The sequence below is a fragment of the Phacochoerus africanus genome, chromosome 2 (genome assembly GCF_016906955.1).
Source record: "Phacochoerus africanus isolate WHEZ1 chromosome 2, ROS_Pafr_v1, whole genome shotgun sequence".
Lineage (NCBI taxonomy): Eukaryota > Metazoa > Chordata > Mammalia > Artiodactyla > Suidae > Phacochoerus > Phacochoerus africanus.
In genome coordinates, this window is record NC_062545.1 from 177,647,737 (window position 1) to 177,662,263 (window position 14,527).

Genomic DNA, 14,527 nt, shown 5'->3' on the forward strand with positions numbered 1-14,527 from the left:
TAAGTTGTTGACTGCTTACATACAAATGTATTCTAACAACTCTAATTTTTTACTCAAAAGAGGGTTTATTTATTTTTTTGATATAAGGGAAAATTATTGGAGTAATATCTTTGAGTAAAAGAGGATAGGAGCTAAACTACAAATAGGTTGACACAGACAGAAACATGGAAATTTTGCCCATTATAAAAGCAAGTACATATACTAGCAGGTGAGTGATGTGGCAGAGAAGTTCTCTTTGCTCAAGTCCTTCCCTCATTCTCCCACTCTCTTAGCTGAGAGAGGTAAGCAAGAGATGTTTAAGAATATGAAACAGTCATTAAGGATGACAGGCAAGAGACTGGATTAGGGAAATGCAGTAGGACACCAAAGTAGCACTAAGGAACCATAACTCATTGCTGGTAATCATAAATTTAAAGTAGACTTCTCAGGTGTATTTTTTTTTTTTTTTGACACATTTGCTGTGTACAGGCATAGGCAGAATATTAGATTATATCAGGACTGGAGTTGTGCCAGGCAGGTTCAACAAAGAGAAGAAACAGGGAGCTAAATTTTATCCTTTTAACCAATTCCTTACAAATAAGGAACACTTCACTTGAATGTTTTTTAAATCACGAGACTAAACTGCCAATAAGAGTGATTAAATCAGAGGAAAGGATCAACATATATAATACATAAACTATATACAGAAGAGTTTTACATAGTGTTGGCAATTCTGTTTTTAATTTTGTTTTTACGTATAATTTTAGAATACCTAATTAAAAGCAATAAATGTATATTATTGTTAGAAATATGGTTACTTGCTTCCCTTAGTAAATACTTCACCAATTAGTAATGACAGTCATTACCTGCTTCTTTCATGGAATTCCGATCTATCATTCCTTTTAATATATAAATGTTGCCTGATAAAGTCCTAAGTTTGTTGTGCTTAATTCGTTCTATAATTGCATTACTGTGCCAATATATGTTAGTGATGTCTCTAGGGGAAAAAAAATAACTTAGTTAAAGCCAAAATATACACATTTTACCATAGTCACAACGTACAGATATAAGCATGTAAATTTATGATATAAAGTAATAAAATTGCACTCCAGCTATAGCACTATTAATCTAATTACAAAACATTTGAGGGTCAAACATCACAAAAGAACTCAACTTTTTGGCTAATGTGATCCTCAGAGTACCAAGAAAATGTACTGTGGCCAATGATACCCCTATTATAAAATATATTACTAGCAAGAAAGCAGAGCCTCTGGTGCTGACAACGCTTGCAATTTCATCTTAACTGATGCTAAGCTTCCAGAGGACGATTTCAGGGTCTATACTGTATTAGCTTTCATGCAGTTATATGGTTTGGCTTATTCCAGTCTTGTGTTTTTCCCCCTCACTATATAGCCAAATGTCTTTACCTTTCTCTTTGGAAAGTACCAAAAAGGGGTCCCAGCTGGGAAAAAGCAAAATGCAGTTATCAAATCACTGACCCATAAATCTACTCTTTATATTTCCTTAAACTAGGAATAAATACAAAATAGAACAAAATATGAAGGTGTATTAGATAAATGTTGGAATTCTCTGATTCATTACATAACAATAACAAATATTCTAAATATGAGCATAATAAATAAAGTTAAGTTCATTTAGTTTGGTCAAATGTAATTAAATTCATATAACACAATATTCTTCTGTTCTTTTCACCTTTGCTTGTTTTATTTAACAAACTTTTAAACAGTAGTCTCTAAAAGCACTGTTCTCAAGGTTTTTTATAAATATTAACTCACTTAATCTTCAAACTAAACCAAAAGATAGGTAATACTATTATCATCATTGTGCAAATGAACAAACTGGGAAGACACTGAAAGGGGCTAAGTAATTTGTCCAAGTCATACGACCAGTAAGCAACAGTAATGGGATCCCAACAAAGGTAATTAATACTGCCTCTAGATAAGGAAATGGGTACAAGACAGGCAGAAATAAAGTGAGCAAAAAGATTTTATATGCTCAATTTATAAATTTTCAGGGAATTATCTTTTTTTTTTTTTTTTTGCTTTTTAGGGCTGCAGCCGCAGCATATGGAGGTTCCCAGGCTAGGGGTCGAATTGAGCTGCAGCCGCCGGCCTACACCGCAGCCATAGCAATCGGGATCCAAGCCAAATCTGCAAACTACCCCAGAGCTCACGGCAACATGGGATTCTTAACCCACTGAACGAGGCCAGGGATTGACCCCGCAACCTCATGGTTCCTACTTGGATATGTTAACCACTGAGCCATGACGGGAATTCCTCAGGGAAGTATCTTGAACAGTGATATCCCATATTGTTTTATTATAACCTTTTATTACAAATGTTTTTCTTAACCACTAAGAAAATTGTTTTTTTTGTTTGTTTGTTTGTTTTTTGCTTTTTAGGGCTGCACCTGTGGGATATGGAATTTCCTAGGCCAGGGGTCGAATTGGAGCTGTCGCTGCCAGCCTACACCACAGCTCATGGCAACACTGTATCCCTCACCCACTGCGTGAGACCAGGGATCAAACCTGCATCCTCATGGATAGTAGTTGGATTTGTTTCCCCTGTGCCATGACAGGAACTCCTGCAAACTGGTTTTAAAGAAGAGGAAATGGTGCTAATAGAGTAGCACAACCAGGCAAAGCCCACTTACCAGATGATGCTTTCACTTTAGGGAGAACCTGAAAGTGATTACTTAATATGTAGTAATGGCAAAGTATTAAACAATTTTGATTTTTTTGGATCAGTACATTATATCTGGTATCCCAATACAGATGTGAGAATCTGGACTGAAATGCATATAGTAAATATTATGTAATCATATATAATTAAGCATATAATAGCATTCTACTTATTAGAACCTCTCAAAAGAATAAAGCACTGTGTATACAAATTTGAGCTGTCGTTATTTTAAAAATAACTTGAGTTAACAGGCAAAAGCAAGAAAGCTGATTACAATCAAAATGGTCATACTCATTTTACTTCCATGCCAAATGAGCGGTAACCTCACTAGAAAGTTTTCGTTTTGTAGCAAGATGTGATTTGTCATGCATTTATTTTTAAGTTCTTACACGAAGTATCTTACTTTATCACAAATTTTATTAAAAGAATACTGAAAAGTTATACTTACATCAGTTTTCCTTCTACACATATAGCAGTGTTATTGTTGATGATTTTAATCATCCATTCCTGTAGTTGAACTACCTAATCAAACATAAAATGAAGTATATTATTTCCTGTTATTACTTGCACATAAGCATAACAATATCAAATTTACATTAAATTTAAACAAAAACCTTGTCTGAGTAATCCAAATGTTCATCAAAATAAGAATCACATTCTAGGGAGTTCCTGTCGCAGCTCAGTGTTAACAAACCTGACTAGGATCCCTAAGGATGAGGGTTCAATCTCTGGCTTTACTCAATGGGTTAAGGATCCAGCATTGCTGTGAGCTGTGGTGTAGTTCAGAGACAAGGCTCAGATCTGGCGCGATTGTGGCAGAGGCCAGAGGCTACAGCTCTGATTCGACCCAAAGCCTGGTGCGGCCCTAAAAAAGAAAGCAAAAAAAAAAAAAGCCCTAAAAAAGCAAAAAAAAAAGCCCTAAAAAAAAGCAAAAAAAAAAAAAAAGAATCACCTTCTATTTTAAATAGCAGTAAGGTAAAAACTCTTGTACATAATGAAACAAAAGATGAATGAGGTTGTATTGCATAGCCTGTTCTACAATCCAGAATCATTTATACTTTACATATTCTTATATCAAAAATCATAACCATTAGGGAAAAAAAAATCACTAAAATCCCAAGGTATCCATTAAAAATAACAAAATTCACAACAGACCCAATAATGTGGAGAAGAAAACAGCTGTGTGGTATACATTTCACCATAGTTTCTATAAACTATAAAGGTGATTGCTAGTACTCTATTATTTAGTATTCTAGTCCAAAGCAAATATTTGAACGGCTCAAAGAATTTTTTATTTTAGGACAAGTAAAATCCTATTATAAAGGAAAATTTCTGTGAACATGTTAAGAAACTATTGCTTTTATTGTTTAACAAACTAGTAATGAACTACCTGTGATGAGAAATATATCCATAAAAGTCATACTTTGAATAGCCATTTATATAACATTATAAACTTACACATAAAGACAAATTATCCATGGTAGTTTTATGCTGAGTCAAATGGAGGGGTATTCTTAGTTACTGCACTTCTCCCCCATTATGGTCATTTTAAAAATCCTAGGTAGGACTTGAGAAAGAGGCAATAAAAGAATTTGGAACTATAACATGTATCAAGGAGTTAATCAACGGAGATGGTATTAACAATAAAAACTAACACTAGGCAGTCTTCCAAGAACCTTAGATATACTGACTCAAGTTATCCTCCCAACACTAGGAAACAGGTACTATTATCTTCATTTTATAAAGAAAATTTGCAAGGTCTATTTAAATAATCTGCCCATATCACACACAGCTAGTTAGCACAAAGGTTACAAATCTAGGAATTCTGGCTCCATAATCCTGAACCATGAATGAGATATTCATTCATTAAGTATTTGTTGAGCCCTACTATGTGCCAGGCACTTGTTTAGGGATGGGGATTCAGTCAGAAACAGAACCACCTTCTGTTGGCCACCTTCTTTGGAGCAAATGTGTGTGTGGGGGGGGAGGAGGTGGGGTGTGACAGGAGTGGAAGCAAGTGGAGTGGTGGTGGTGCTATCCGAACAAATGGATGAATAAAAAATGTCAGACAGTGATAAAGTTAAAAATAAGCATAAGTGGAGGTGCTTTTTAGATAAGAGAGTCAGGGAAGGTTGTGGAACAGAGACTGAATGATGTAAGGGATGAGGTATACAGATATTTTGGTGTAATTCTTCCAGGCAGAAGGAAAATGTACAAAGGCCTTAAGTAGGTAGCATGGAGGGCACAGTAGCTTGAAAGGAGTAAGCAAGAAGGAAAAGAGATGTGTAAGCTGGGTATCTCTAGGACTGAATTACATAGAGTCCTATAAGCTATGGTAAAGGCTGACTGTTGTCTCTCTCTCTTTTATATTGCTTTTTAGGGCTGCATCTGCAGCATATGGAAGTTCCCAGGCTAAGGGTCAAATTGGAGTTGCAGCTGCTGGCCACAGCCACAGCAACATAGGATCTGAACTGGATCTGCGACCTACACCAAGCTCATGGCAACACTGCTCATGGCAGTGCTGCTCACGGCAACGCTGGAATGTCAAGCCATTAAGCGAGGCCAGGGATTGAACCTGAATTCTCATGGATACTAGTTGGGCTTGTAATTTGCTGAGCCACAACAGGAACTCCCAGGCTGACTGTTTTCTCTTGAAGTTACTGGAGAATTCTGAGCAGAGGAGTACATGATTTAATATTTTATTAAGAGGCTGATGGGCAGGAATTGGCCTATATATAAATATTCTGGCCTTTATTTAGAAAACAGACTAAAAGAGGTGATAGTGGCAACAGAGAAACTATAAGGCTACTGTAGTAATCCAAGAGATTATCAGTGTCTTGGACTAGGAGGTAGTGGCTGAGTAATAAGAAATGGCCACATTCAGGATGGTAGAGCCAAAAGGACTTCTTCATGGTTTAGATATGGAGTATGAGGATTCCCGTCGTGGCGCAGTGGTTAACAAATCTGACTAGGAACCATGAGGTTGCGGGTTCAGTCCCTGCCCTTGCTCAGTGGGTTAACGATCCGGTGTTGCCGTGAGCTGTGGTGTAGGTTGCAGACGCGGCTCGGATCCAGCGTTGCTGTGGCTCTGGTGTAGGCCAAAGGATACAGCTCCGATTGGACCCCTAGCCTGGGAACCTCCATATGCCTCGGGAGCGGCCCAAGAAATAGCAAAAAGACAAAAAATAAATAAATAAATAGATAGGTATGGCGTATGAGAGGAAAACAAAACAAAACAAGAGTCCAAAATGAACCTAAATTTTTTTCACTTAAGTATTTGGTGGAATGGTAATACTATGTACCAATACAGGACACAATGGAGATTGTTTTGGGGGAAGAAATGAAGAGCTTAGTTTTAGAAATGTTAAATTTGAGATGCCTATTACATATCAATAGAGAAACCATATAGATAACTGCATATGTGAGTGGGGTTTAAGAAAATGTTTGCAGCTAGAGATATATATTTGGGAGCTATAAGCAGAGAAATGGAATTCAGCAGGTTCCTAGTGGTCCAACAGTTAAGGACTTGGCATTGTCACTGCAGTGACTTGGGTTACTGATATGGCTCATGTTTGATCCCTGGCCTAGGAATTTTGCATGCCATGGGGGAGGACAAAAAAAAAAAAAAAAAGGAATTTAAAGCTGTAGCACTGAATGGTAATAGTATAGAGAGAGTGTGCGTAGGTCATAGACAATCAGTTTCTAGGACCAATTCTAGGGAATCCAACATTTATAGGTTGTTACAGGAAGAGAAAGCAGCAGAAGAGTTAAGAATAACCACTAAAGTAGTAAAAAATGAGAGATCCTAGAATCTAAACAAAAAACCTACACAACATTTTGAGGATATTCTGATTCACTGTGTTAACCTCTCCCATGAGTACTAAAATAAGGACTGTGAATAAATATCATATTTAGTGATGGAAACCTGAAAAAAAAAAACAATTTTCATGGAGTAGTGAATATGAATGAACATCCAAAGTGGAACTTGTTCAATAGGGTATGAGATAAGAAGAAATGATAACTGAATATATGTACTTCTTTCAAGGTGTTTTGCTTCAATAGGAAAAAAAAAACTGGAGTGGTAGCTAGAGTGGGATAAGGAGTAAAAGGTAGACCTTTTCTTCACATTAAAAAAAATGTTGGTCATGCTTTCAGCATATTTATATGCTAATGAGAATGATCCAACAGAGAGGAAAAAATTGAGGGGAGACTTGGAAGGACAAGGTCTCTGAGATTGTAAGAGGAAATGAACTTGCCTTGAAAAGGAGCACAAACTTTCCATTTTAATGTAAGGGAAACCAAACTTCGTGGATACAGCAGCAAATAGATTGACAGATTCGATGATGGGAATATAAGGTTTTCAATGAACTGAGAATAAGGAGAGAAGAGGTTTGGAGGTTTAAATGAGATTAAAAGACTCTTCTTTTTTTTGCTGCACCCGCAGCACATGGAAGTTCCTGAGCCAGGGATTGAATCTGAGCTGTAGCTGCGACTTACACCACAGTTGTAGCAACACTGGATCCTTAATCCAGGGATTCAACCTGTGCCTCAGAAGCAATCCAAGCTGCCAAAGAGAGAATGTAATCCATGGCACCACAGCGGGAACTCCAAGTGAGATACTTTACTAGGAAGGTCAGAGTATGGCGGTGGATTGAGAAGTGAAATGTAGTAGGGATGAAGGGCAATATGAAGAGCCTATTTAAGGTTTGTTGTTAAATTTTATTTTACTTTTTTTTGTCTTTTGTCTTTTTAGGGCCGCACCCAAGACATATGGAGGTTCCCAGGCTAGGGATCATGTGGGAGCTACAGCTGCCGGCCTATACCACAGCCACATCAATGCCAGATCCGAGCTGCTTCTGTGACCCACACCATGGCTCACGGCAATGCCGGATCCTTAACCCACTGAGTGAGTCCAGGGATCGAACCCACAACCTCATGGTTCCTAGTCGGATTCATTTCCACTGCGTCACAGGGTAACTCTTTGTTGTTTATTTTATTGTCTTGTTGTTAAATTTTAAATGAGATTAGTCAACATGGCTGTGTTTTGTTCCAATAATCTACTTCTCAGGTACAGGTTTATAGCAAGAAAAGAGTGAAATTTAACCAGGGTTACAATTTGGCCATAGGAAGGTAGGGGGAAAAGCAATAAAGAGGATTGAGAGTTTAGTCAAGGGGATGATTATAATCATGGGCCATGGACTCTATGTAAGGTAAGAGAAAAATAAGGACAGGAGAGTTGATGAACTGAAGTTTATCTTAATGGTGGAGTACTGATGGTGGGGGTGGGGGTGGGGGAAAAGAACTGGAGGTAGAATGATCTGGGCACAAAGGATTTGGTGAGAGTGGGATGCCCACAAGAGAGAAGCTGATGCGTGTACTGGCAAAGACAAGGTATGGGTATGACTAGAGTAAGGGTATCAGTAGGTTAAAGGTCTGAAAATCAAGAATTCAAGGAGGTTGGATGGATTATCTATACAGGTGTCAATGTCACCAGAGTTGATGACAGAAGGAGTAGCAGAGGAAAAAGGAACAGGTCTCAAAATGCTTCAATAGGATGCAAGCCCATGACTAGGAGCCCATGATTATAATAAGGGGGGAGAGGGAGTGGTAAAGCCTTATGGCATGTGCTTCAAAGAAGTTAATGAGGGGGAAAGGATGGCTTTAGAGAAGGGGAAGGAAACACGGCCTGAATTAGGAATGAACATTATATCATCTCTAATATAATGTGGGATAAGGGAGGAAAAAAGAGCCTCTATTAAGAGAAGCAATAATTTTAGTTAGAGCAAAGTTAAGAAATTTTCATAGAAGATTGAGAACATAACATTTTGCTAATAATATAACCCGAGTTCAAGAGGCATACTGTAATGTTTGGAGAGTTAGAGATGAGTGAGAGATTAGGTCAGACTAAAGGATGTACTCAACTGTATAGAGATAAAGAGATCTGAGAGGCTTGGATTTGGTGTAGTAACTGAGACCAACAGCACTATCGAGATGATACAATTAATACTGTGGTATCTCTTAGAACTGTTGTCTTTAAATCTCTTGCTCAACCCATCTCACATATTTTTAAGGTAACATCTAAAACTCTTCCTCAACTCTAAACATTTGCAAATAATGCAATTTCCAATAAATACATTGAGCTATAAAACTGTAACTGTTCTATCATTCTTTAAAATTTAGTTGGAATTCAACTAGCATCTCAGCCTGATACCTGCCTTCGTTCTTTTAAATATTAAGGCACAAACCTTTAACAATTGGAAATTTTATATTGTGTCTTTCTCCTTAAAATTGTATTTCCATTATATTTCCCTCAGAGAACTTATCCTATGTAACATAGTTTAATGGTCTAAAGTCTTTCATTAATCCATCTATATTACAAAAGAAAAACTTCTTAAATCTGCAGATGCTATAATTCCCTTCTCTTTCAACTGTTCTGTTAATAATACCCCAAGAATAAGGGAAAAAATTTAAGAACAAGAATACCTCACTGTTCATCCCCAAAGGGAGTTGAAGACTATACAACTAACAATTGAGCAGGTAACACTTAACACTTGGGTCTTAGTTTCAATCTGCTGCTCTTTTAACTAGGCCTCTACACTAAATATTAACAAAACCTCCCACATGAAGCTGAGGTTCTTCAAGCTCTTGAAGAATGGAGGGTAAAAAAAATATATACATTTGCTTTAAAAGTTTTCTTACCTTATTTTCTTTAACTCCATTTGTAATAGTTTGGAATATACTTGGAGAAAGCCTCCAGGCATTTCTTTTTGATCTCTGAGGTACTGCTATAGGAAATCTTGGAGTTGCAAGCACAATTTTACATGTATCATTCATTGAACCTGGAAGACCAGTCTTTCTGAATGTTGTTTTCTCATTTCCTTCCTTAATTTCCTGTTTTGAAGTGCCTTTTGTTGTAATCGTACTATCACCAGAAACCATTAATTGACCATCATCTTTAATAGGAATACAGAGAGTCTCAACAGTGGTATCTGGGAATTTTTCACAGGTAGAATCAATGCCTTCCAAAATAAATGTGTCCTTTTTGGACTGAGTGGTTACAAGTGTATTCTCCTGGGAGTGAAGAATTTGTTTAGCCAACTGAGCTCTAGTTAATGCCTTGTTTGACACTCTGGCAGCTGAAACATTTTCGTGTTCTTGGTTCAGAACTGAAAGCTCTGCAAAAAAATACAAAACCGAAAAAAATTTATAGAAGGATAATATAATATTAAGAGAGAAAGAGAATAATTTAAAACATTTAATATTTTTTTCTTTTAAAAACTGAAGGGAGTTCCCCTTGTGGTGCAGCAGAAACAACCGACTAGTATCCATGAGGATATGGGTTGAATCCCTGGCCCTCACTCAGTGGGTTAAGGATCTGGTGTTGCAGTGAGCTGGGTGTAGGTTGCAGATGCAGCTGGGATCCTGCACTGCTGCAGTGTAAGCATAGGCTGGCAGCTGCAGCTCCAATTTGACCCCTAGCCTGAGGTGCTCCATATGTGTGGCTATAGCCCTAAAAAGCAAAAAAAAAAAAAAAAAGTATAATTGACTTAAATATTAGTTTTAGGTATACACCATAAGGATTCAATATTTTTTCACATTACAAATAATGTCTAAAAATGTGACTGCCACTGGAGTTCCCATCGTGGCTCAGTGGTTAACAAATCCAACTAGGAATCATGAGGTTGTGGGTTCCATCCCTGGCCTTGCTCAGTGGGTTAAGGATCTGGAGTTGCCATGAGCTGTGGCGTAGGTCACAGACACGGCTCGGATCCCGAGTTGCTGTGGCTCTGGCGTAGACCAGCGGCTACAGCTCTGATTCGACCCCTAGCCTGGGAACCTCCATAAGCTGTGGGAGCAGCCCAAGAAAATGGCAAAAAAAAGACAAAAAATAAATAAATTAATTAAATATGACTGCCACAATAACTAGGTACCATCTGTCACCATACAAAGTTATTACATGAAATCCCTGTGATTTTTTATTTTATAACTGGAAGTCTATCTCCCTTATCTATTCCCCCTCCCCAGGCAACTATCAGTTTGTTCTGTGTATCTATAGGCCTGCTTCTGTTTTATTATGTTTGTTCGTTTGTTTTGTAGAACTGTTCATATTGAAAAGTCTTCAGGAGTTCCCGTCGTGGCGCAGTGGTTAACGAATCCGACTAGGAACCATGAGGTTGCGGGTTCGGTCCCTGCCCTTGCTCAGTGGGTTAACGATCCGGCGTTGCCGTGAGCTGTGGTGTAGGTTGCAGACGTGGCTCGGATCCCGCGTTGCTGTGGCTCTGGCGTAGGCAGGTGGCTACAGCTCCGATTGGACCCCTAGCCTGGGAACCTCCATATGCCACGGGAGCAGCCCAAGAAATAGCAAAAAGACAAAAAAAAAAAAAAAAGAAAAGTCTTCAGGTTAGGAATGTTCCACCTTTCTGTCCAGTCTTTCTCTGAGTGCTGCTGCTTTCACAATTCAACCTTTTATCCACAATCAGTGCTTACTGCCTACACGGAGAAAATAATCATCTAAAACATTTAAACATACACTCAAATAAACTAAAAACAAATAAAAAGCACTTTACCATAGGTTAAATTGTGCAGGGGTGCTTCCTGCTGATATTTAATCTTTGGTTTGACTGGCAGGAAAATATTTGATGATTCTAGAAGAACTTCTTGGACTGGAGTTGAATTTTGTTTTGCTTTTTAAAAGAAAGAAGTTGAGCTGTATTAGTCACTAAGAAGAAAAAAATGCTTTAAAAAAATCCTGGAATAAAGACTTAGGTCAGTAATAATCAGACCAATATAGTATACTTTATGTAGCATATGACAGTTATGTAAATGTTTCCTCTTTTTTTATTGTCTCATGCCTTCAACCCATTTTCTATACCTACACTAAGAATTTTTTGAAAACTTCTCCATGTTACTTGCCAGCTCTAAAAAAGTATTCTACTGAACTCAGAAGCCTAGAGATCTGGAATTAAATTCTGGTGCTGCCACAAATAAGATATATACATATATCTGGCATATCTATCTATCTACCTCCCTCCCTCCCTCTCTATCTAGCCATCTATCTTAAGGTCATATATGAAGTGCCATCCAGTCTTGAAAATTCTGATTTTGCTTCTGGTTGCTGGAAATTTCAAAAATGTGAAAGAACAGTTGATGAGTTATAACCTATACTTTAAAATCAAAATGTTGAGATTAAGCAGCATACTAAATCATAATTTATACTTCTTTGACATCTCATTAGCCCTTCAAAGGCACAAATCTGGTAGGCTTGTTGACTAGACAAATAATCTTGTTTACATTTTATTTTGCTTTATATCCTAGACTGTTACAATTTTGCTTCTTGAATATAGAAATGAGTTTCACACAAAACAGGGAAGGCAGTAGACTTAAAGTCAGTATCAGAGAATTGAAAACTGTACTATTTTATATGTTTAATTTCAAATATTATAATTGGAAAATATTGGTAATTATACTTTAATGTTACTGTGGTCTCAGAAAACTTAATATAAAGATTTTATTATAATGACCTACCATAAAAGAAGGATAAATTTCTTTTCTTTCTTTTTTTTTTTTTTCCCCCATTTCTTGGGCTGCTCCCGTGGCATATGGAGGTTCCCAGGCTAGGGGTCTAATTGTAGCCATAGCTGCCGGCCTACGCCAGAGCCACAGCAATTCAGGATTCAAGCCGTGTCTGCAATCTACACCACAGCTCATGGCAATGCCGAATCCTTAACCCACTGAGCAAGGCCAGGGATGAAACCCACAACCTCATGGTTCCTAGTCAGATTTGTTAACCACTGAGCTATGACGGGAACTCCAAGAAGGATAAATTTCTATTTCTTTAACTCATTCTCCTAGAAATAGCAGGGTGATATAGTAAAGACAAGTAGGTAATTCAATCAAATATAAAATGGCCCATTTATTTGAGAGTTCAGGATTCATGCAAACACTCTCCAAAAGATTTCTGAAATTACATACAAAATCTATGTATGTATATATGTACACATTCTGGGGAAAATCATCAGATTCTCAAAGTAGTCAGTTATATCCTCCATTCTCTAATTTTACTTTATGTGTAAAATGTGCTTTAATGTACATTATTTCATTTGCTTCTCCCTTTTCTCCTAGGCTGTATGAGATTTTGTATACCTGACTACCATCCTAAACTCCCTCAGAAAACTCTGCTTTTTGCATCAAAATATATACACAAAATATATTTTTGGCCATGCTCATGGCATATGAATGTTCTCAGGCCGGGGATCAAACCCATGCCACAGCAGTGACAACACTGGGTCTTTAACCCTCTGAGCCACCAGGGAACTCCCTAAAGAAATATTTTTAAAATGTAAGTTAGATCGAGTCATTCCTCTGCTCAAAACCCTCCAACCCTTAATTTGCTTGCAATAAAAGCCCAAACTCTTACGTTCACCTATAAGCCCCTGTGTTATCTGACTCTATCCCCTCCGCCCCAGATCTGTCCACTGACTCCAGGATAATCTCATAGCTATTTTGCATGCTTCTATTTCAGGGCATTTGTACCAGCTGAAGGGTCATCCTTCCGCTTTCATTCCCTAAGATATCTATCTCTATCTACTGGCTACTTCAATTTTTTTTTTGGCTCAAATGACACTTTCTCATTGAAATACTGACCACTCCATTGAAAATTAAAACCTTTTCCAACTCTCCCTACTATGTTTACCCCACTTTTTCTTTCCAGAGCATTGCTCTTGTATTATACTCTAAAAAATACTTATTTAATGATCTCCTACCTCCTGAATGTGAGCTATAGCTTCAAGGCAGAGATTTTGTGCATTTTGTTCACAGGTGGACTCTGGGTGCTTAAAACAGTATCAGACACAATAAACACTTAACACATTATAGCCTTTTAACCAACAAATAATAAAACTAACCTCTTAGTGAACTGTTTTCTGGCTGGAATGACTTGTTTTCCTTTTCTTCACAGAGGTAGGTATGCTGTAATAATCTTTCCTCAGCACCGTTAGAAGTAAAAATTTTATTACTTTCATTTCTTGGTGGTTCCAACAAACTACTGTTTCTTGATGCTTGTTCTTGCTTGTTACGAAGTACTTTTTCTTTCATTCTTTGAAATATTTTTCCTGGTGATTCATAGCTGGCTTTATTTTTTAATCCATCCTTTTTGGGCTTTATGGCACTGATATCAAGAGAACTGTTAGAGGCAGTAGCCTCTGTTAGCATAGTAGACTGGAATATATTTTTATTATTAAAAATTGTCCTTTCTAGGAACGGACTCTCTTTATGGTTATTCAGTTTTAAAGAGGACTTCTGATATTTTGCCAAATCTTTTACAGGAGTAAGTGTGCCTGAAGGAATGCTGTCAAAAAAGATTGCATGCATGGGCATATTTCTCCTTTGAAAAGAAGTCACTGAAGACAAGTGAGTTCCTGGATGTTTCAAAGGTGTTGCAATCATCTTGAAAAACAGCAGCAACAAATTTCCTCTAACACAAAATTTGCCTAAACACAATTTTCAGGATAGACCTTCAGCAGGGGGCCAGAGGAACCTGCAGTTCAATGTGAAATCAACCTTTATCAAGCTTTGGTGCAGAAAAAGTTAAGTTTATTTGGTTTCCATAATAACATTATACTAATTAAAAGGTTTAATTGGTTCATAACAACAGTGGATAATCTGTAACTCACAAACAAGACTAAAAAATACATAATATATATATGCTTTTTTGGGGGGGGGGGGCCACACTCGCAGCATATGGAGGTTCCCAAGCTAGGGGTTGAATCGGAGCTGTAGCCACTGGCCTATACCACAGCCACATCAGCTTGGGATCCGAGCCATGTCGACCTACACCACACCTCATG

The 14,527-nt window shown here is 37.6% G+C and overlaps 1 protein-coding gene across 4 annotated transcripts in view; it reads right to left on the minus strand.

Annotated features, from left to right (window-relative positions):
- Positions 1–14,527, minus strand: part of MIS18BP1 (MIS18 binding protein 1) — a 44,898-nt gene that overhangs the window by 26,807 nt on the left and 3,564 nt on the right. For 2 of the 4 annotated variants that reach the window (XM_047767255.1, XM_047767256.1), the window contains exons 2-6: positions 13,586–14,217; positions 11,249–11,365; positions 9,381–9,856; positions 3,130–3,203; positions 846–976 (exon numbers count right to left, since the gene is read on the minus strand). In XM_047767255.1, the coding sequence (XP_047623211.1) occupies positions 846–976; positions 3,130–3,203; positions 9,381–9,856; positions 11,249–11,365; positions 13,586–14,126 (1,339 nt within the window). In that variant the 5' untranslated portion in view covers positions 14,127–14,217. The remainder of the gene's footprint in view (positions 1–845; positions 977–3,129; positions 3,204–9,380; positions 9,857–11,248; positions 11,366–13,585; positions 14,218–14,527) is intronic. The other 2 variants (XM_047767259.1, XM_047767257.1) reach the window with 2 other exon arrangements.